The following is a 22,877-nucleotide window of genomic DNA, read 5'->3' as shown; positions in this document are numbered from 1 at the left end:
AGTACCTTTTTTAAGTAAGGATGTTAAAGTCCTGGAGAAAAGTTAAAGGTGATTTACTGGAATGATCCCAGGAATAAAGGATTTTCAATACAAGGAATGATTAGACAGATAGGGCTTTTTCTTCTTGGAGCAGAGAAGGTTAAGAATTGAGGTGGTCAGAATTATGAACAATTTTGACAGGGTAAAGAAGGCTATTCTGTTTCTGCTAGTTGGTACATCAGTAAGTAGGGGTCACAATTTCAAGATTGTCAACAATGGAGCTAAGAGTGAGATGAAAAGAAACTTCTTTAATCAGAGAGTTGTTAGAATTTGGAATGCACTAGAATTTGGAATTTGGGAGAGTGGTGGAGGTGCACTCCATAGGCAGTTTCAAAGAGAGTTGGATACATGTTTGAAAGTGATGAAGTTAGAGGGCTACAGAGTTAGGCTGGAGAGTAGGCCTAGTTAGGGAGCTGTTTTGGGAGCTTTTACAGACACAGTGGATCAAATGACCTCCTTCTGTAATGTAAAATGTTATGATTCTATATTAGCATGGATAAAAGACTAGTTAGCTAATAGAAAATGGAGTAGTTATAAATGGGTCACTTCCTGGTTGGCAAGAACTTATGAGCAGTGCATAACAGAGATCAATGCTGGGACCTCAACTATTTAGAATTCATAGAAATGATTTGAATGAAGGGGTGGAAGTAAGATTGCTAAGTTTGCTGATTACACAAAGTTAGGTAGCACTGTACATTGTGAAGATGACATAAGGATGTACAAGGGAATATTATTTAAGTGACTAGGCAAAGATCTAGTATATGGAGTTTATAGTGTGAAACAATGTAAAATTGTCTATTGTGACAGGAAGAATTAAAGTAAGTATATTAATTAAATGGTGAGTTATTACAGAGCTCTGAGATGTGGAGGGATCTGAGTGTCCAAGTCCATGAATCACAAAAAGCGCAGCAAGTAATCAGGAAAACTAATCAAATGTTATCTTTTTTTGTGAGGGGAATTGAATACAAAGCATAATGAGGTTATGCTTTCATTATGCTGGGTGAGACCGCATCTGGAGTATAGTATACATTCCCAGTATCAGTATCACTTTATCAGTATAAAAAGTGTCGGGGCATTCTTAAGAGGGAGATCAGGAAGGCAGAGAGAGGATATGAGATAGCCTTGGCAAATAAGGTTAAGGATCATCCAAAGAGACTCTACAAGTACATTAAGAGCAAGACAGCAACTGGAGAGAGAGTAAGGCCCCTTAAAGATCACAGAGCTCGTCTTTGTGTTGAACTTCAGGAGATGGGATAGATATTAAATGAATATTTTGCATCAATTTTTACTGTGGAGAAAGAAGCTGAGGCTGGAGAACTCAGGAAAATAAATATTGATGTTTTGAAAACAGTTCACAATGCAAAAAAGGAAGTGCTGGAGGTCTTAGAAGATATAAAGGTGGATAAATCTCCAGGACCTGATCTACTATATCTCAGGATTTTGTGGGAAGTTAGGGAGGAAATTGTGGAATGTTTGTATCATCTATAAATACAGGTGAAATGCTAAATGACTGAAGAGTGGATAATGTTGTGCCGTTGTTTAAGAAGAGATGTAAGCAGAAGTCTGGGAATAATATACCTGTGAGTCTGACTTTGCTGGTGTGTAAGATGTTCAAAGTGATTCTGAAAGATCGGATTTGTGTGCATTTGAAGAGGCAACGAATGATGAGGGATAGTCACATGGGATTCAGAGTGAGCTTGCCAATTGGATGCAAAATTGACTTAATAGCAGGAGTCAGAGAGTGATGGTGGAGGGTTGTTTTCTTGGGCTGGAGACCTGTGACCAGCGGTGTTCAATAGGGATTGATGCTGAGTCCACTTTTGTTTGTCATTTATTTAAATGATTTAGATTAAAAAATAGAAAGCATGGTTAGTACTTCTGCAGAAGACACCAGGATGGGTGGTATGGTGGATAGTGAAGAAAGTTACAAACTCTGAGGTTCTGATTTTTCTCCACAGATGCTGGTAGACCTGCTGAACTTTTCCAGCAATTTCTGATTTTATTACAAAGAGATCTTGATCAATTGGGTCAATGGTCTGAAAAGTGGCAAACGGAGTTTAATTTGGATAAATGTGAGGTATTGTATTTTGGTAAAATAAACAAAGGCAAGACTTATACAATTAAAAGTAAGGCGTTGGGCAGAGTTGTAGAACAGAGACCTCGGAATTCAGGTACATAATTCTTTCAAGTTTGCATCACATATGATAGGATGGTTAAAGAGGTATTTAGCATGCTTGCCTTCTTTGCTCAGACCTTTGAGCAAAGGTATCTCTTTCCTGGGTGGGAAATTTCAAGACTAAGAAGCATTTGGATGGGTATATGAATAGAAGGGATTTGGTGGGATAAGGGCCGGGTGCTGGCAGGTGGGACTAGATTGGGTTGGGATATCTGGTCGGCATGGATGGGTTGGACTGAAGGGTATGTTTCCATACTGTACATCTCTGTGACTGTATGATCTATGACTACGGGGCATATTTTTAAGGTGAGAGGAGAAAGATTTTAAAAACACATGAGAGATAACTGTTTTACTAGAGAGTGGTTCGTGTGTGGAATGAACTTCCAGAGGAAGCGGTGGATGTGGGCACAGTTACAACATTTAAAAGATACTTGGATAAGTACATGAATAAGAAATGTTTGGAGGGATAAGTGCCAAGTGCAGGCAGGTGGGACTTTTTTAGTTTGGGATTTTGGTCAGCATGGACTGTAAGGACCGAACGGTCTGTTTCCATACTGTATGAGTTTATGATTCCATGATTTATCCAATTACCTTTTGAAACTTTCTATTGAATCTGCTTCTACCTCCCTGTCGAGCAGCACATTCAAGATAACAACAAATCACATTTTAAAAATGGGTCATTCTTGCATGGGCAGGCTCTCTGTGGGGGAGTATTGCAAGGATCAGTACTAGGACCCCAAATGCCTTCAGTCTATGTCAGTGATTTGTATGTGGTAACAGAATGTAATAATTTCAAGTTCACAGATGACACAAAATAAGGTCGGAATGTGTGCCCATAAGGAGGAGGCAAAACAGCTTCAAGAGGATTAGGACAGATTTAGTGTGTAAGAGCATGGCAGATGGAATATAGTGTGAAAAAAGTGAGGTTTTCAATGTTAAATGGAGAAGCTGATGTACAGAGTATTTCTTAAATGGTAACAGGTTGGATATCGTAGTGTGTACAAAGGGATGCAGGTGTCCTTTTCGATGAGTAACCTAAGACTTAAATGCAAGTGCAACAAGTTATTAGAAAGGTTTATGGTATGTTTATCATAAGAGGATTAGTGAACTCTTGCTTTAATTGTATAGGAGTTTAATTAGGCTACACTTGAAGTGCTATGAGCCATGTTGATCCCTGTAGCTCAGGAAAGATATTATTGCCATAGAGAGAGTGTAATGAAGGTTCACCAGACAAAAAACTGAAAGAACTGCAGATGCTGACAATCAAAATGAAACACAGAAATTGCTAGAAAAACTCAACAGGTCTGGCAGCATCCATGGCGAGAAAGCAGAGTCAATGTTTCGGGTTCCAGTGACTCTTCTTCAGAACTGATTGTAGCTAGGAAATTGTTGATATTTATGCAGAAGTTGGGGGAGGTGGGAGAGGAGGAAATGATACGTGGAGATAGACCCAAAGAGAGAGAAAAACAGTTGGACAGACAAAGGAGTGGATAAAGGTCAGGGTGGGAGAATGGGGACTATTAGTAGCTAGCAATGGGTTGTGTGTGGTAGCAGGCCATTTGATGTCAAGGCCTGGTATTGTGAGGGTTGGGGTCAGCACAGGGGAGGAAGGTGCTCCAGCCCTAAAATTGTTGAACTCAATATTGAGTCCAGAAGTCTGCAGAGGTCCCAAGTGGAAAATGAGGTGCTGTTCTTCCAGTTTGCGCTGAACTTCATTGCAGCAAGCCTGAGACAGAAATGCTAGGCAGGAAACATGGTGGATTGTTGAAGAGGCAGGCAACTGGAAGCTCAGGGTCATTTTTGTGGACAGTACATAGGAGTTCTGTAAAGCAGTCACCCAGTCTGTGCTTTGTTTCCCCAGTGTAAAGGAGACAACATTTGTGAGCAGCGAGTACAGTAGACTAGATTGAGTGAAGAGCAGGTAAAGTGCTGCTTCACCTGGATACTCAGGAGGGAGGAAGTAAACAGGCAGATGTTACACCTTCTGCAATTGCAGGGGAAGATGCTGCAGGCTGAGGGGAGTGTTGGGAGTGAAGAAGGGTGGACAAGGTGTACCAGAGTGAACGGTCCCTTTGGAAGGCTGACAAGGGAGGGGCGGGGAATATATGTCTAGTGGTGGCATCCTTGTGGAGATGGGTGAAATAGTTGCTGAAGATCTTATAGAGTGGATGCTGGTTGGATGGTTGGTGAGAACAAGGTGAATCCTATCGCTTTTGTGGAAGGGAAGAGAGAGGGTGAGGCCAAATATGGGAGATGGGTCAGACCTGGCTAAGGGCCCTGTCAACCACCTGTATTTGTATGTATGTTAAAGGTTCATCAGACTTCTTCTTGGGGTGACATGACCGTCCTATGAAGAGAGGACCTGTATTTTCTAGAGTTTTGAAGAATGAAAGGTGAACTCATTGAAACTTAAAAATTACATAAAGAATTAGGTAGGATAGATGCTGGTAAAATATTTCCACTGGTTGGGGAGTCCAAAGCAATTTTGAAAGTAAGGGAAACGCCACTTAGAACTGAAATACACAGATTCTGTTTTACTCAGAAGGTGGTGAATGTTTGGTAAACTATAATCTTGAGGGCTGTAGAATCTCAGTTATTGGCTCTGTTTAAAGTAGAGATAGATTTAAAAATACAGGAAATATAAAAGGAAAGAGTAATTGAAGTGGATGATCACTATGATCTTATTGAAAGACAGCACAGCCTTGAAGAGCTGAATGGCCTACCCCTCTTCCTATGTTGTCCCTTTTGTTCTTTTGCTGATTCTCTTTAGCTTTGGTCTCTCTGGTTACTAACCTTTCTGCTCTGGAAACAATATCTTCCTTTGTAATTAGACCTCTTCCTGATTTTGATTGCTTCAATTAAACCTCCCCTTCACACTCTCTGCTCTAAGAAGGACAATCACATCTTCTTCTGTCTCATTGTTACATGCTAGTGTTAATTTTATTGGAAGTAATGTAATCATAGGTTTCTAATATTATTGAAAATACGAACATATTTGAGGGAGTGAGTGAGAGAGAGAGAGAGAGAGACTGTAACATTGCCAACATTTAATCTATTTCTTTATATTGTGGGTTAGTCTCCAGATTTATTCACTTGTACACCTAATGGTAAGTTTCTGGAGTATTACTGAACAAAGAGACCTTGGAGTGCAGGTTCATAGTTCTTTGAAAGTGGAATCGCAGGTAGACAGGATAGTGAAGAAGATGTTTTTTATGCTTGCCTTTATTGGTCATTGCATTGAATATAGGAGTTGGAAGGTCATGTAGAGGACATTGGTTTGACCTGTATTGGAATACTCTGTTCAATTCTGGTCTTTCTGCTATAGGGAGGATGTTGTGAAACTTGAAAGGATTCAGAAAAGATTTACAAAGATGTTGTCAGGGTTGGAGGGTTTGAGCTATAGGGAGATGCTAAACAGGCTGGGGTTATTTTTTCTGGAGCGTCAGAGGCTGAGTGGTGACTTTACAGAGATTTATGAAATCATGAGGGCATGGCTAGAGTGAGTAGTCAAGGTCTTTTCCTAAAGGTAGGGGAATCCAAAACTAGAGGCATAAATTTACGGTGGGAGGAAAAAGATTTAAAAGGGACCTAAGGGACAATTTTTTCATGCAGAAGGTGGTGCGCATCTGGAATGAGCTGCCAGAGGAAGTGATGGATGCTGGTACAATTACAACATTTAAAAGACATCTGGATAGATATATGAATAGGAAGGATTTAGAGAGATATGGACCAACTGCTGGCAAATGGGACTAGATTTATTTAGATATCTGGTCAGCATGGACAAGTTGAATTGGAGGGTCTTTTTCTGTGGGGCTTATGCCCAAAACGTCGAATTTCCTGTTCCTTGGATGCTGCCTGACCTGCTGCGCTTTTCCAGCAACACATCTTCGGGTCTTTTTCTATGCTGTGCATCTCTATGACTCCAGGACTCGATTTGAAACAGTCTCCTTGATAACAGCCAGGTGGCACTGTTCAGCTTTCTTTGGTTCCATCTTCTGTTGAGCTTTTCATGCTGAAGCTTCTGCACAGTAACACCTATCACAAACTTGTCAAAATCAGACCACCTGCTGATGGCATCTTTTTTTTGCCTTCCATCGACCCATTTCCTACCTCCCTCATTCTGTACCTTCTCTTCCTCCTACCTCTCCTTGCCTCCCCTTCCCCATATCCACAACACCCACTTCCCTGCCTCTTCCTCCCTTACCCCTCCCCACTCTTACAAATCGAGGCTAGTAAAGAAGACGTTTTATATGTTTGCCTTTATTGGTCAGTGAATTGAGTATGGTTTAATGTGGTTTGCAGCAATAGCTAGCATCACAAATGTTGTGTCACTACAATGGGCTGAGTCGTCTGGTGTAAAGGATGCCCTCAGTATTGGGAATTTTAGATATTCATCTGGTGCTTACTTCCTCAGGTCAGTGCTGGGAATAAGAAACACACTCATCTTATGTCTATACCTCCCTTTCTGAACCTTATCTTCCCAAAAATACTGAGCACTTTTTTTCTGAATTGAGATTCCTTTGAACATACGAGTTTCCTCACATCAAATCCTGATTCGTGCTTACATTAAAGATATTTTTCCAGATGTCTCATCTTTCTTGGATTATGTCTTCTCATCCCTCTCTTTCTCCCCAACACAATATCACCTCGTCTTATAAAGAATTGCAGTGAGTGTGAGAGGTGTTGCAATTGTCAACACAACAAGAAAGGTTCATGGAGAATCTCGTGATCCCTGTTCCAGACTTGGGTTTCTCCATCTCCTGAGTGGATAACTGAAATCTGCCTTCACTAACATCATTGGCTTTCTTGTTGATTTGGTTGCAGTGTTCCTCCCTCTGTTGATCTACAGCGCAAATCCAGCAATACTCTGATATCTCTGTTTAACTCCAGTTAGAGCTGGATGGCAAGAATGTCCTGGGCAGAACCTTGAGTTGGAATTTTTGTAGGGATTGGGAGTGGGTTCGGGAGAATAGGGCAGCAGGGGAACCAATGATGATTGCAAACATGGAACATGAAAGCTTTGACACAAATTGCACCTAACAGTGTCAGCACAGAAGTGATTAGCCTCACATTTGGTTTTCATTGCCAACTAAGAAAGCAAATGCAATGCAAAACAGGAACTAGTAAGCGCAGGAATAATATGCAGTATCAACAGAGACGTAAACTAATGTCTGAGGAGTGTACATTGACTTCAAACCGATGGATGTGGTGCTGGAAGATTGGCTATAAGAGGGGCAATAAAAAGGCCTGTAACATTTGTTTATTCTTGATGGTTAATGTTCTGAAAGAAATGTAACTGTTGCTGGAAGATACAGAAATAAATCCGCCACAGAAGGAGGCCATTTTGCCCATGGTGCCTGTGTTAGTTTCACTTCTGCATTAATGCTCACCTTTCTTAATGCCACCTCCCTCTATCTTTTACTATTCAGGGTTTAAATCTAGAAGCAGCCTTCATTACCATGATCAACTAGATTCAGAAATGGTGGTACAAGTACAGGTACACAATCCTTTATCCGAAATCCTTGAGGCCAATTGTTTTCGGAATTCGGAATTTTTCAGATTTCGGAATAAACATTTTCACAATGAAATTTTAAAAATTACCAAACAACAGATGCACATGTGAATAGTACGAGTGCTGAGACACAATTGACGCCTGCCAGTGCTAGGCCACGCCGCCACGTCACATCTGATTGATGTGGTTTGAGTGGGTGTGGGGTTAGGTCACCTGATTGCATGCCAAAATAACGTTCCACACTCTATGAAAAATATTACAGAGCTTTTTGGATTTCAGAATTTCGGATAAAGGATTCTATACCTGTAATAGTATCCATTGTGTTATGACATGGAGACAGACAACCAATCCAAATCAGCCTTTCTACCTCTATGTTTGTAACACAATAAGATTAAATTGAGATCCTCAAAATTGACCCTAGTATTTCCTAACCAGACTTTTGAATAACCAATCCCAGACTCTAAATAATAAATTCTAGACACTAGTTTGTATCTTAAATAAAAAATTTAGCAATTTATTAACAGGTTGTCAATTTGCTCGCTGAGCTGGTAGAATGTAGAAGATTTGTTCTCAGACGCTTCATCACCACATTAGGTAACATCACCAGTGAGCCTCTGGTGTTCTGTCCCACTTGCTATTTATCTGTCTCGATTTATTGTGGTAGGATCTTAGCAGAGGCAGTAATGCAGAGACTCGAACAAACAACTCTGCCAACCATCCAACCCAAACTTTGAGTTCGCTACATGGATGACATCTTTGTCATCACTAAACAAAACAAATTACAGGAAACGTTCAAGACCATCAATAATACCCTTACCGGCATAAAATTCACAAAAGAGGAGGAAAACAACAACAAACTGCCATTCCTAGATGTCGCAGTAGAGCAAACAGCCAATGGGGAACTTCAAACCAGAGTGTACAGGTAAACAACACATACAGAGCAAATACTGAACTGCAGAAGCAGTTATCCCAACGCCCACAACCGAAGCTGCATTAAAACATTATTTCAATGAGCCACCACACACTACAGCACAGAGGATCTACGAAGAGCAGAGGAAAATCACCTATACAGTATATTTAAAAGAACAGGTGCCATTGAACACAGTCTGCTGATTTCTCAGCAACAAACTCAAACAAGCAGACAAAACATTCCAGAAACCCTAGCCACTCTCACCTACGTCAAAGATGTCTCAAAAATGAATGCCAGGCTACTCAGACCTCTTGGCATCATGGTAGCCCACAAACCCACCAGCACACTAAGACGGCAGCTAATGAACTTGAAAGATCCTATACAGACAACAAGCAAAACTATTGTCATTTACAAAATACCTTGCAAGAACAGTAACAAACACTACATTGGACAAAACAGGCAGAAAACTAGCCACCAGGATGCATGAACATCAACTAGCCACAAAAAGACATGACCCACTCCCACTAGTATCTTTACATACAAATGAGGAAAGACACCACTTTGACTGGGACAACACATCCATTCTAGGACAAGCCAAACAGAGACACGTACGAGAATTCCTAGAAACAAGATATTCCAACCGGAATTCTATCAACAAACACATTGACTTGGATCCCATTTACCACCCCTGAGAAAAGGAACAGGAAATGGAATCACCATAGGAAATGACAACACCAATGCAAGGAAACCTAAACACATAAATAGGAAGTGAGCCATACCACCAGTGCTTCATCCAGAAGCTCAGTCATGATGTTATCTAGTATGTTGACGAAACATCTGAAAACAAACCTTCCAGCTCAGCAAACATACATCCAGGTGATATCATTTCCTGTTCTATTTCTGAGAGGTTGGTAAATGGTTGGGAAATGAAACAGCTCTTGATGAATTTAAAGTACCCTGTACCAACAAGCAGCAGAATGAACATCATATAGAAAATACCCTGCAAGGATTGCAACAAACATTACATTGGACAAACGAGCAGGAAGCTATCCACCAGGATACATGAGCACCAACTAGCCACCTAAAGGCATGACCAACTATCACTGGTATCCATACACACAGACGAAGAGGGACACCAGTTCGACTGGGACAACACATCCATCCTGGGACAGGCTAAATAAAGACACACAAGGGAATTCCAAATGGCCTGGCATTCAGACTGGAACTCCATCAACAAATATATCAATTTGGACCCCATTTACCAAAATCTCAGAAAGCAACTTTACAAATTGATCCACAACCTGAGCTACAAATTTTCTCCAAAATCTCAAATTTATTAACAATATAGTAACTTCAGCAGAGCATAAATGCCAAATCTAACTGGCCTGTGCTATAGACCCAAAAGCCTTTGTTTCACCTCCATTCACACAAAAAATGGACAGAAACAAACACAGTTAAGGGATAAATAAAAGAAAATAACAAAACTGGCCAGATTATTTAAGTTGTTTCCATAATGCATTGTTCCACAGGCCACAGAGTCACCTTTACACTTAGATAAAGACAATAATACACAAAATTTAGTTTTCTATTCTCTGAGCTTCCAAGAGCTGATTATGGGAAGTTAAGGAAAGGAGATTTCAAATTTTCATGCTGTAGCATCAATAGTTAGATTCCTTTTCTCTCATAAAACACAGTCCAAAATCCATTTACTCTGACCATTTCCTGAAACACTGTCCATCTTCAGGAGAACCTGATTACCATTCAACATCTGCCATCTGCTTGAGCATAAGATCTTATCCAGACTTACTGGAACCAATTCCCAGGTACTGATCTTGTTGATAGCCAACTTCTGCTATCAGTTTAACATAATGTTCTTCTCTGGTGATGAAACATCTGCAGAATCTTTTGATTAGGAACCAACCTGCAATTAATGAATAAATAAAAGCCAATTTGGGTTGTTTTCCTTTTAACACAAGCCTGTTAGCCACAGTCCAAAACTCATCTTTGGCTCACAGTTCCCAGTTCCAAACCAAAATGATAAAAGAATAAAATTAAAAAATGCAAAATCAGCAAGGCATCTAACAATTGAATAAAAAATAGAGCCTTTTAAAAACTATATAATATTAACCAAGTGCAGTAAGAGTTCAGTGAACAAAAAATGTTAAAAAAATACGGGAACAAGAGTCACTATTCTTTCGTTCACAATTTACCCTGAAGAATAAGCAGACAAAGCAGGTTTCAAAATGGAGGAGCAGGTAATTTAAAATGCCACTGAGAAAGGAAAACTTAGTATGAACAGTTCGAAAGACGATAATCACTATTGACTTAAGGGGCGGCACGGTGGTTCAGTAGTTAGCACTGCTGCCTCACAACAGCAGGGTCCCAGGTTCAATTTCAGCCTTGGGCGACTGTGTGGAGTTTGCACATTCTCCCTGTGTCTGTGTGGATTTCCTCCGGGTGCTCTGGTTTCCTCCCACAGTCCAAAGATGTGTAGGTCAGGTGAATCGGCCATGCTAAATTGCCCACAGGATAGATGCGTCAGTCAAAGGGAAAGGCGTTACTCTTCGGAGGGTCGGTGTGGACTCGTTGGGCCGAAGGGCCTGTTTCCACACCGTAGGTAATCTAATCTAACCTTAACTTTGATGATATGACGTTTTATCTGAAATAGAGCATGTAACTACTGAAAATTGACATGCGATATTCATTGGCTTCACTGGTTGTGCCAGTATTTATTGGCGGGCATTAGCCCTGGAATAGTTAGTTCCTGATAAAGGGCTTTTGCCCGAAACATTGATTTTCCTGCTTCTCGGATGCTGCCTGACCTGCTGTGCTTTTCCAGCATCACTCTAATCAAGACTGGAATAGTTAGTGCTGAGATGCATTCTTGAACTACTGCAGTCCATGTGTAGGTAGACCCACAGTTATATTAGTGAGAGCTAGAATTTTGACTGAGCGTCAATATTTTTCTAAGTCATGATGTGAGTGACTTGGAGGTGGATTATATGTATCCACTGCCTTTTCTTCTGCATGGTAGTGATCATGGTTTGGAAGGTGTTGTTCGAGTAGCCTTGATGAGTTGTAGCTGTGCATCTTGTAGCTGGTGGACACTGCTGCCACTGAGCATCAATAGTGGCGGGAAGTGTTGGTGAATGTTTGTGGGTGTGTTAGTCAAGTGGGTTGCTTTGTGCTGAATGTTGTCAAATATTTTGACTAATGTTGGAGCTACACTTTTCGAGGCCAGTGAGGAGTATTCCCTCGTAGTAGATGAGGGGCTGATGAAGGGCTTTTGCCCGAAACGTCAAATTTCCTGTTCCTTGGATGCTGCCTGACCTGCTGCGCTTTAACCAGCAACACATTTTCAGCAGTATTCCCTCGTAGTCCTGACTTGCAACTGGTATATGGTGGTGAGTTACTTGCTACTGAATTCCTAAACTCTGACCTGATCTTGTAGCCACAGTATATCTATGACTTGGCCTGATAAGTTTCTGGTCAACATTCCTGACTCTCAGCCCAAATAGCTAAACCATATTAAATTCATTTGCTACTTCTGGAACCATGTGTTTAAATTAGCTGTTGTGTTAGACTACACTGTAAAAAGTCATCTATTATGTGAAAAGTGCTTTGAGGCATTTCACTTAGAAAGGACCTGTCTAAATGTGAATTTTATTTGTTTTAACAGATTAAGAAAGGTCACAGGACACCAGAAATGAATGTACCAAAAGATGGTAAGCAGAATATCAAAACAGTATAACGTTTTAATTTATCTCCAGTGATGTTGATATCTTGCTATCTACTAAAGAACAAAGGACAAAGAAAATTTACAGTCCAGGAACACGTCCTTCGACCTTCCAAGCCTGAGCCCATCCAAATGTACTGTCTAAATCAGTCGGTCAATTCCTAAGCATCTGTTTCCCTCTGCTCCCTACCTATTAATGCATCTGTCCAGATGCATCTTAAATGAATCTACTATGCCTGCCTCAACCACCTCTGCTGGCAACACGTTCCAAATGCCCACCACCCTCTGTGTGAAGTACTTGCCACGTGTATCCCCCTTAAACTTTCCACCTCTCACCATGAAAGCGTGACCTCTCGTTATTGAATCCTTCACCCTGGGAAAAAGCTTGTCTATACCCTTCATGATTTTGTAAACCTCAATCAGGTCCCACCTCAATCTCCTTTTTTCTAATGAAAATAAACCTGACCTACTCAACCTCTCTTCATAGCTCGCATCTTCCATACCAGGCAACATCCTTGTAAACCTTCTCTGCACCCTCTCCAAAGCATCCAATAATGCATTAAATTATCTGTCCTTGCTCTGTTTCTGTGAACTTTCCTGTTGAAATCCTATGACCAAATTTATAATGGAAATTGCAAGTCATATTGTAGTTATACTGTCCCACTACTGAGGTTCTACAACACAATTTGCAACATGATAATCAGCACCAATTGGAATTCCTCTCTTAAACCTCTTGGACTCTCTTAATCTCTTCACGTCACTACTTAAAATCAAAATCTTGGACCATGCTTTTAGGTCTAGTAGCTCCCATGTTTACTGTTAGCTTTTGATCACATTATAATGAAGCACCTAGGGATATTTCCTAAATGAAAGTTGCTCCATAAATGCAATTTTTAGTTATTCATCTACAACATTATTTGCAGCTAGTGCTGTTTAATTTCTATTTTAGTTGTAATTAAAGACCTGGAACTCAGATATTCTTCATTGGAGGAACACTCTAAGTCTGCATAGGAGATGGTGGGGACTGGAGGCCAATACTGTATAATATGAATTAGAAAGAAAACTTAAGAAGACAAAATGGACATTTGTTTGGTTGTTTGATCAGTCAGATATTGGATTCCTCAGGATTAAATTCTTTGGTGCTTATCTACAGGTTCTCCTGTTCCCATTGGAGTCCGAAGTTACAAGGATCATTGGCTGACTAAGCGGACTACATTGATAAGTAAGTGAGATCCCTCATTTTGAAAAAGATTTCTCTCTGATACCTTATTAGGTTGCTTGGCCATGAGATGAGGCTATTAGTTACTTACTTTTAGGGAGCATTATTATGAGGTGTAATCCTTCTTTTGTGCAGATGTACCCATGACCTTGCCCTTCAAGTGGGGTCAGGAAGCTGTGGCAATCCCTTTTTTTATTCCTTTTGAAAATGGCTGTAAAAATGCAGCACATTCATTTGGTGAGAGTCCGAATTTGATGTTCTCTCCCGAATGCTCCTCATTGTGGTACTGAAAAGGACAGTAGTTAACTGTGGCACTAGTTAAGATTCACTTTCATACATTTCATCTTAGGAGGCGAAATAGTCCATTCGAGCCTGTTCAGCCATTCAGCTGATTTGATTACTCCACATTCACACCTACTCCCTGATAACCTTCCACTGCCCCCTTACTTATCAAGAATCAATATTCAAAGACTCTGCTTTCACTACCTTTTGAGGAAGAGAGTTCACAATGGAACACAGCAGTAGCTTATCAGAAATTCAAGAAAGTCAGGTGGCAGAGGTGAGGGTTGTGGCTGTCACTAAGGAGACAGTGCTAGGGAAGCTGAAAAATCAACAGTTGGAAAATCACTGGGACCAGATGGACGACACCCCAAATTTCTGGAGGAGATAACTGAGGAGATGATGGAGATATTGCTGGTGGTTTTCCAGGAATCACGAGAGTCAGGGAGAGTCCAGAGGGCTGAAAAATGGCTTATCTAATGCCCATGTTTAAGAAGGAAGGGGGGCAGAAAATTGGAAATGATAGGCCGGTTAGCCTGAACTTGATCATTGGTAAGATTTTAGAGTCCATTATTAAGAATGAGATTGCGGGGTATTTGGAAGTGCATGATAAAGTAGGGCTGATTCAGCGTGCCTTCTTCAATGGGAGGTCATGCCTGACAAATCTGTTAGAACTCTTTGAGGGGGTAATGAGCAAATTAGATGAAGGAAAGCCAATGGATGTGATCTATTTTGATTTCCCAAAGAACTTTGACAAGATGCCATCACAGGAGGCTGCTAAATAAGATAAGAGCCCGTGGCTATAGAGATAAGGTACTGACCTGGGTATAGGAGCAGAATAAGGTCATTTGGCCCATCAAATCTGCTCAGTCATTTGATCATGGTGTATATATTTCTAAAATCTATTCTCTTCCCTTTTCCCCATAACCCTAGATCCCTTACTAATCAAGAATCTATTTATCTCTGTCTTAAATACACTCAATGACTTGGTCTCCCAATCCTTCTGTAGCAATGAGTTCTATAAATTAGCCATCCTTTGGCTGAAACAATTCCTCCTTATCTCAGTTCTAACATGCAGATTCAGTGGCACTTAGGAAGGCAAATATAATGTGAGCATTCATTTTGAGAGGGTTAGAATACAAGAACAGGAATGTACTGCTGAGACTGTATAAACTCTGGACAAGACCACATTTGTGACCATTTTGAGCTCCTTATCTGAGGGAGAAATCTCATCCATTGTGAAGGATGAGATTTCTGAATACTTGGAACTATATGGTAAAATAGGGCAAAGTCAGCATGGTTTCATCCACGGGGAGGTCATGCCTGATAAATATGCTAGAATTATTTGAGGAAGTAACAAACAGGTTAGACCAAGGAGAGCCAATGGATATTATCTACCTGGACTTCAAGAAAGCCTTTGACAAAGTACCACACAGGTGGCTACTGAGGAAGATAAGCGCCCATGGTGTTTGAGGCAAGGTGCTAGCACGGATGGAAACTTGGCTGTCTGGCAGAAAGCAGAGAGTCGGGATAAAAGGATTGGCGGCTGGTGACAAGTGTTGTTCCACAAGGCTCAGTGTTAGGACCACAACTTTTCACTTTATACATTAACGATCTAGATGAAGGAACTGAGGGCATTCTGGTTATGTTTGCAGATGATTCAAAGATAGTGGAAGTACAGGTAGCATTGAGGAAGCAGGGAGGCTGCAGAAGGATTTGGACAGGTTAGGAAAGTGGGCAAGTGGCAGATGGAGTACCGTGTGGGAAAGTGTGAGGTTATGCACTTTGGTAGGAAGAATAGAGACATGGGCTATTTTCTAAATGGGGAGAAAATTCAGAACTCTGAAGTGCAAAGAGACTTGGTAGTTCTAGTCCAGGATTCTCTCAAGGTAAACTTGCAGGTTGAATCAGTAGTTAAGAGGCAAATGCAATGATGGCATTTATTTTGAGAGGACTTGAGTATAAAAGTAGAAATGTATTTCTGATGCTCTATAAGGCTCTGGTCAGACCACATTTGGAGTATTGTGCACATGTTTGGGCCCCATATCTCAGGAAGCGTGTACTGGCCCTGAAGCGTGTTCAGAGAAGGTTCACGAGAATGGTCCCAAGAATGAAAAGCTTAACATATGAGGAGCTTTTGAGGACTCTGATTCAATATTCGATGGAGTTTCGAAGGATGAGGGGGGTATCTAGTTGAAACATATAGAATTCTAAATGGCCTGGATAGAGTAAATGTTAGAAAAATGTTTCCATTGCTAGGACAGACTAGGACCCAAGGGCACAGCCTTAGAATAATTCCTTTTAGAATGGAGATCAGGAGAAACGTCTTCAGCCAGAGATTGGTGAATCTATGGAATTTATTGCTACAGGAGGCTATGGAGGCCAGGTCATTGAGTATATTTAAGACTGAGAAAAATAGATTCTTGAGTATCAAGGGATCAAGGGTTATAGGGAGAAAGCACGAGAATGGGATTGAGAAACCTATCAGCCATGATTCAATGGCATAGCAGGCTTGATGGGCTGAATGGCCTAATTTCTGCTCCTATGTCTTATGGTTTTATGGTCTTAAGATGTGTTAGCCTTGTAGGGGATCCAGAGGAGATTTTAAAAATTATCGTTGGGATGAAGGACTTGTCATATGAGGAGCATTTGAGGACTCTGGGTCTGTACTCAATGGAATTTAGAAGGATGGGAGGGTTTTCATTGAAACTTCCAGAATACTGATAGAATGGATGTGGAGAAGACGTTTCCTCTAGTAGGAAACACGAGCTTCAGAGAGAATGAATGACCTTTTAGAAGCTTACAGGGAGAAGGCAGGAGAATGAGGTTGAGAAACTTATCAGCCATGATTGAATGATGGAGCAGATTTTATGGGCCGAATGGCCTAATTCTACTCCTATATCTTATGGTCTTTTGGAATATCTGCCTTCTGTGAGAGAGAACTTTTGCCCATCTCCATCTTAATCCAGCTTGACAGTATTCTGGCTGATGACAGAACAGGAGTTTGTTGTCAATCAGATCACAGCTGATTGGCTTTTTAACTCAATTTTCTTAGTTCAACTAACCTTGCACTGGTTGCAAGAAGATTGGGGTGGTGATGAAGAAAAAAATTAAATTGGGCTACCCCAAGTTGGGTAACACAAAACCACACCAGATGGTTGCTTTGAGAAAAGGTTGGAGGAAATAATCTCTTATTAGCTTCCTGCATTACAGTGGTTTGTCTCTTTAAGAGAGACCAGCTGACTTGGTGGCCTATGTGGGCAGGCTGTCTGTAGTGGCTCTTTGTCAAGTCTCAGACAAAAGACCTTCTGCTGCCTCTTCAGTCTGTCTGAACTCACAGGCAGTGTGTGTGCGCGTATGTGTGTGGGTGGGTGAAAGTGGGGGCAGGGAATCACATCAGTCCTGATCCCTTCACTGCACTTCAGCATCCTAAATCCCCACCCAGCAAGCCACATCAAATGATCCAAGCACAGTGTTCCCGAGAGCCAGCATTTTTTTAAAGAAGTCATGCATTTTGGTCTGCCCCAGTAAATTCCCTCTCTCCAGCTCTATTTACAAGAGATTTCTGATGTGAAGCTTTAAAAATAGGACAATAGCAATTACACGCAACATGGCAGCAATCATTGCAGGATAAGTACCATACTGAATCCTGGTGCAATCCTGATTCACTCTTCTCACCCTGTACTTCTAACCCAGTGCTCCTGAGACACCCCGCCCCCTACTTAAGGGTTTCTTCTTGGCCTTTCCCAGGAGATTGCATTGTGGCTGGAATATGAGGGGGGATGGGGAAGTGGGGTGTGGGAGTGCTGTGAATAATGGTGCTTAAGGCATCTTAAAAGTATGCGAGTTAGGGAAATGCTCAATGCATTGTGTGGTGTGTTCTTGTCCTTCATTTCTGAGGCTTTGTTTTCCTCATGGCTCCCTTGCTTTTCCATGCTCCCCTTCAAGGCTGCTGCTGCCTCTGCCAGTACAAGACCGAGTCCGTTCCTTGGTCGCTGCTGGGGTTTTTGGTCTCATCTGGGACAGGGTGAGGGTGTCAACAAGGTTTTTACAATTGACCTCACTGACCTTGGGGGGATTTGGACAGCGTTTATCTACTCTGATCCCTGCTACTGTCCTTCTGCCAAACTGGTTGAATGTGTAATGTGAACAGGGTTTGGCTATAATGCCCCCTATGGTTGATGGTATGTCAGGAGCTCAGCTGGCATCTTGGTAAAGAGTCAATGGTTTCAGGAGGAGGAGCAGGAGCAGGGGATTTAAGAGCAGAATTAAAATTGGTACCATGGAAATAGTCACGAGGTGATTCCTGAAGATGTCATTCCCTTCAGTTCCTATTAAGAATGTGTGCAAATCTCATTGGTCAACTTTCCAAGAATGGAAAGATCCCATGGGACACTGCTTGTTCATTGCTGTCTTGCCTTCTTGACGCTGGACAAAGAGCCCTTCCTCCATTGAGGGTAAGATCATTAACAGACGCAAGCACTAAACTGATATCATCCCCATCTGACATCATCTGAGCTTCTCCAGACTGTCCAATCGCAGACTATATGCTGCCTTTCTCTATATCACATGAGGCTAAACATTGATTTTTAGCAGCCTGTTCAGCTATGGTTGGCATCACAGTCATGCTCGATTTCAGTCTCACCAAATAACATACTTTCCAGTAGAGAGTGGGGATTCTGGCATATTAATTACATTCTATCCAGTTCAGGTGTCTAGTTACAGACAGCCTCTCAGTGACAGAACTCAGAGCACCTATGTTCTTTCTCCCTTTTTGTCTCTTCAGGTTCCCCCCTTCCCCATTTGCTCCCAAATCTCATTTACACATATGAACAAAGTGTCAAAAAAGTACATTATGGGGTTGTGTTGACCTAAAATGAAATGTCGTCTCCAGTGTGTAACTCTTTGACTTCCTGTTTCCTCTAATCCAGGGTGAAGTCAAAAATACATGAGCATTATTATACATGCACCCTTTGCTTTGGCCAACCCATCCCTAGTTATGTTGAAAATGCCAGTTGCCAGTGCCAGTTATATTAAAAAACACAGTTCTGTTTATTATTAATTGGCTGTGGTCCAGTGATAATTGTCTTAAAAAGACCGAGGCCCAGTGATGGTTGTACTGAAATGGTCAGTGGCTATTGCTTTTTGTATTAAAAAGGCCAGTTCTGGTTGTGTTGAAAAGGTCAAGACCCAGCACCAACTGTATTAAAAAAGACCAATACTCGACTGTATTGAGATGCCAGTGTCCTGTGCTGGTTGTATTTAAAAAGGCAATGCTAGTTTTATTGAAAGGGAGATTTCCAATGCTGGTTGTATGGAGATAGCTAATGTCCAGTGTTAGGTGTATTTAAAAGTCAAGTGCCAGTTATATTAAAAAGCACAGTGCCCAGTGAGGGTTGTATTGAAATAGCCAGTAACCATTGTATGTAGTATTTACAAGATCACTTATTTTGAAAGGGCCATTGTCCAATGCTGGTTGTATTGAAAAGGTCAATGTCAGTTGTACTTGGTCCTGTAGCTACTGCTCAGGTGTATTGAAGGAGCCAGTAATAAGTTGTTTTGACGGGGTCAATGTTCGAAGCCCAGTGTATTGAAGGGATTATGTCCAGTTGTAATGAAGTGGCAGTGTCCAGTGTTAGATATGTTGACAGGGCCAATATCTGGTGCCTCAATGCATTGAAGAGTCCAGTGCCCAGCTGTGTGGACAGTCAATGTGCAGTGGGACCAGTACCATGTTGTGTGGATGGAGCTGTTGCCAAGTTGGGGTCAATGGCCAGTTGTCTGGATAAAGCCAATGCCTAGCTGGGGCTAATGCCCAGTTGTCTGGACAGGGCAAGGCCACTTCCCAGTTTTACCATCAAGCCAGTAGATAAAGCGGGCATAGTGGTAGTCTGGCGCACTGACCTCTACACCGCTGAAGCCAAACGCCAACTCGAGGTCACCTCTTCCTACTGTCCCCTCGACCATGACCTCACCCCCTATCACCAAACCACCATCTCCCAGACCATAGAGAACCTCATCACCTCAGGAGATCTCCCACCCACAGCTTCCAACCTCATAGTCCGGGAACCCCGCACTGCCCGGTTTTACCTCCTTCCCAAGATCCACAAGCCTGACCACCCTGGCCGACCCATTGTCTCAGCATGCTCCTGCCCCACTGAACTCAGCTCTACCTACCTCGATACTGTCCTATCCCCCCTAGTCCAGGAGCTCCCCACATACGATCGAGACACACCCACGCCCTCCACCTCCTCCAAGACGTCCGTTTCCCCAGCCCCCAACGCCTCATCTTCACCATGGATATCCAATCCCTCAACACCTCCATCCGCTATGACCAGGTCTGCCATGACCAGGGCCTCCAAGCCCTCCGTTTTTTCCTCTCCCGACGTCCCCAGCAGTACCCTTGCACCGACACTCTCATTCGTTTGGCTGAACTGGTCCTCACCCTTAACAATTTCTCCTTCGAATCCTCCCACTTCCTCCAGACCAAAGGGGTAGCCAAGGGCACACATATGGGCCCCGGCTATGCCTGTCTCTTTGTTGGCTACGTAGAACAGTCGATCTTCCATAATTACACTGCCACTACTCCCCACCTCTTCCTCCGCTACATTGATGACTGCATTGGCGCCACCTCGTGCTCCCGCGAGGAGGTTGAGCAATTCATCAACTTCACCAACACATTCCACCCAGACCTTAAATTTACCTGGACCATCTCTGACACCTCCCTCCCCTTCCAGGACCTCTCCATCTTCATTAATGACGACCGACTTGACACTGACATTTTTTACAAACCCACCGACTCCCACAGCTACCTGGATTACACCTCTTTCCACCCTACCTCTTGCAAAAATGCCATCCCGTATTCCCAATTCCTCCGCCTCTGCCATATCTGCTCCCAGAAGGACCAGTTCCACCACAGAACACACCAGATGGCCTCCTTCTTTAGAGACCGCAGTTTCCCTTCCCACGTGGTTAAAGATGCCCTCCAACGCATCTCGTCCACATCCTGCACCTCCGCCCTCAGACCACACCCCTCCAACCATAACAAGGACAGAATGCCCTTGGTGCTCACCTTCCACCCTACCAACCTTCGCATAAACCAAATCATTCGCCAACATTTCCGCTACCTCCACATTGAACCCACCACCAGGGATATATTTCTCTCCCCACCCCTTTCTGCCTTCTGCAAAGACCGTTCCCTCCGTGACTACCTGGTCAGGTCCACGCTCCCCTACAACCCACCCTCCCATCCTGGCACCTTCCCCTGCCACCGCAGGAACTGCAAAACTTGCGCCCACACATCCTCCCTCACCTCCATCAAAAGCCCTAAAGGAGCCTTCCACATCCATCAAAGTTTTATCTGCACATCCACTAATATCATTTATTATATCCGTTGCTCCCGATGCGGTCTCCTCTACGTTGGGGAGACTGGACGCCTCCTAACAGAGCGCTTTAGCGAACATCTCCGGGACACCCTCACCAATCAACCACACTGCCCTGTGGCCCAACATTTCAATTCCCCCTCCCACTCTGCCGAGGATATGCAGGTCCTGAGCCTCCTTCACCACCGCTCCCTCACCACCAGACACCTCATCTTCCGCCTCGGAACACTTCAACCCCAGGGCATCAATGTGGACTTCAACAGTTTCCTCATTTCCCCTTCCCCCACCTCACCCCAGTTCCAAACTTCCAGCTCAGCACTGTCCCCATGATTTGTCCTACCTGCCTATCTTCTTTTCCACCTATCCACTCCACCTTCCTCCAGCTCCCGACCTGTCACCTTCATCCCCTCCCCCACTCACCTATTGTATTCAGCAGCTGCCTGAACTGCTGTGCTCTTCCAGCACCACTAATCCAGAATCTGGTTTCCAGCATCTGCAGTCATTGTTTTTACCTACTTTTATGGATGAGCCTAGTGTCAGTTTGTAATCATAGAAATCTAATGCATAGAAAAAGGCCCTTTGGCTCATCACTTCCATGCCAGTCAAAAAAACCACTAACTATTTTAATTCCATTTTCCAGCACTTGGTCAGTAGCCTTGTATAGCTTGGCATTGCAAGTTGTGTCCAGATTCCCCCAAGACCCATCCTCCACCCCCTTGGATGTCAGTCCGGTTACCACTCCCTCTGATTGTAAGGTAGTAACAAATAGGAATAGAATTAGGCCATTTAGCCCATCGGATCTACTCCACCATTTGATCATGGCTCATAAATTTCCCAAACCCATACTTGCCTTCTTTATCTATCCATGGCCTGGCCTCCATAGCCTTGTGCAGGAATGATTATTGATTAGCAAGGGATCAGAGTTCTGCAGATTCACTACCCTGGCTGAAGAAATTTCTCCTCATCTCTGTTCTACTCCGTCATCCTCCCCCTCCCCCTTCCGCTGTCCCCTCCCTCATCCTCCCCCTCCCCTCTCAGCCTCCCTCTCACTCCATCCTCCCCCTCCCCACCCTCTCCCCTCCCCTCCATCCCCCTCCCCCACTCCCCACCCCCTCCCTACCTCTCCCCTCCCCTCCATCCCCCTCCCCCTCCCCACCTCCCCCTCCCCCTCCCCACCTCTCCCCTCCCCTCCATCCCCCTCCCCACCTCTCCCCTCCCCTCCATCCCCATCCCCCGCCCCACTCCCCCTCCCCTCCATCCCCACTCCCCCTCCCCTCCATCCCCATCCCCACCTCTCCCCTCCCCTCCATCCCCACCTCTCCCCTCCCCTCCATCCCCATCCCCCTCCCCACCATCCCCACCATCCCCATCCCCCTCCCCACCTCTCCCCTCCCCTCCATCCCCATCCCCCTCCCCACTCCCCCTCCCCTCCATCCCCACTCCCCCTCCCCTCCATCCCCATCCCCACCTCTCCCCTCCATCCCCATCCCCACCTCTCCCCTCCATCCCCCTCCCCACCTCTCCCCTCCCCTCCATCCCCATCCCCCTCCCCACCATCCCCATCCCCCTCCCCACCTCTCCCCTCCCCTCCATCCCCATCCCCCTCCCCACCTCTCCCCTCCCC

At 43.4% G+C, this 22,877-nt stretch overlaps 1 protein-coding gene across 5 annotated transcripts in view; it reads left to right on the top strand.

Annotated features, from left to right (window-relative positions):
• Positions 1–22,877, top strand: part of rcor2 (REST corepressor 2) — a 78,103-nt gene that overhangs the window by 17,850 nt on the left and 37,376 nt on the right. For all 5 annotated transcript variants that reach the window (XR_009647336.1, XR_009647337.1, XM_060855457.1 and 2 more), the window contains exons 2-3: positions 12,317–12,362; positions 13,527–13,595. Coding sequence is in view for 3 of the 5 variants with exons in the window: in XM_060855457.1 (XP_060711440.1) it covers positions 12,344–12,362; positions 13,527–13,595 (88 nt within the window). In the remaining 2 variants the exon portion in view is untranslated. The remainder of the gene's footprint in view (positions 1–12,316; positions 12,363–13,526; positions 13,596–22,877) is intronic.

This window comes from Hemiscyllium ocellatum, chromosome 46 (genome assembly GCF_020745735.1).
Source record: "Hemiscyllium ocellatum isolate sHemOce1 chromosome 46, sHemOce1.pat.X.cur, whole genome shotgun sequence".
NCBI lineage: Eukaryota > Metazoa > Chordata > Chondrichthyes > Orectolobiformes > Hemiscylliidae > Hemiscyllium > Hemiscyllium ocellatum.
The sequence above is the reverse complement of the archived record's forward strand: the minus strand, read 5'-3'. Positions and strand labels throughout refer to the sequence as shown.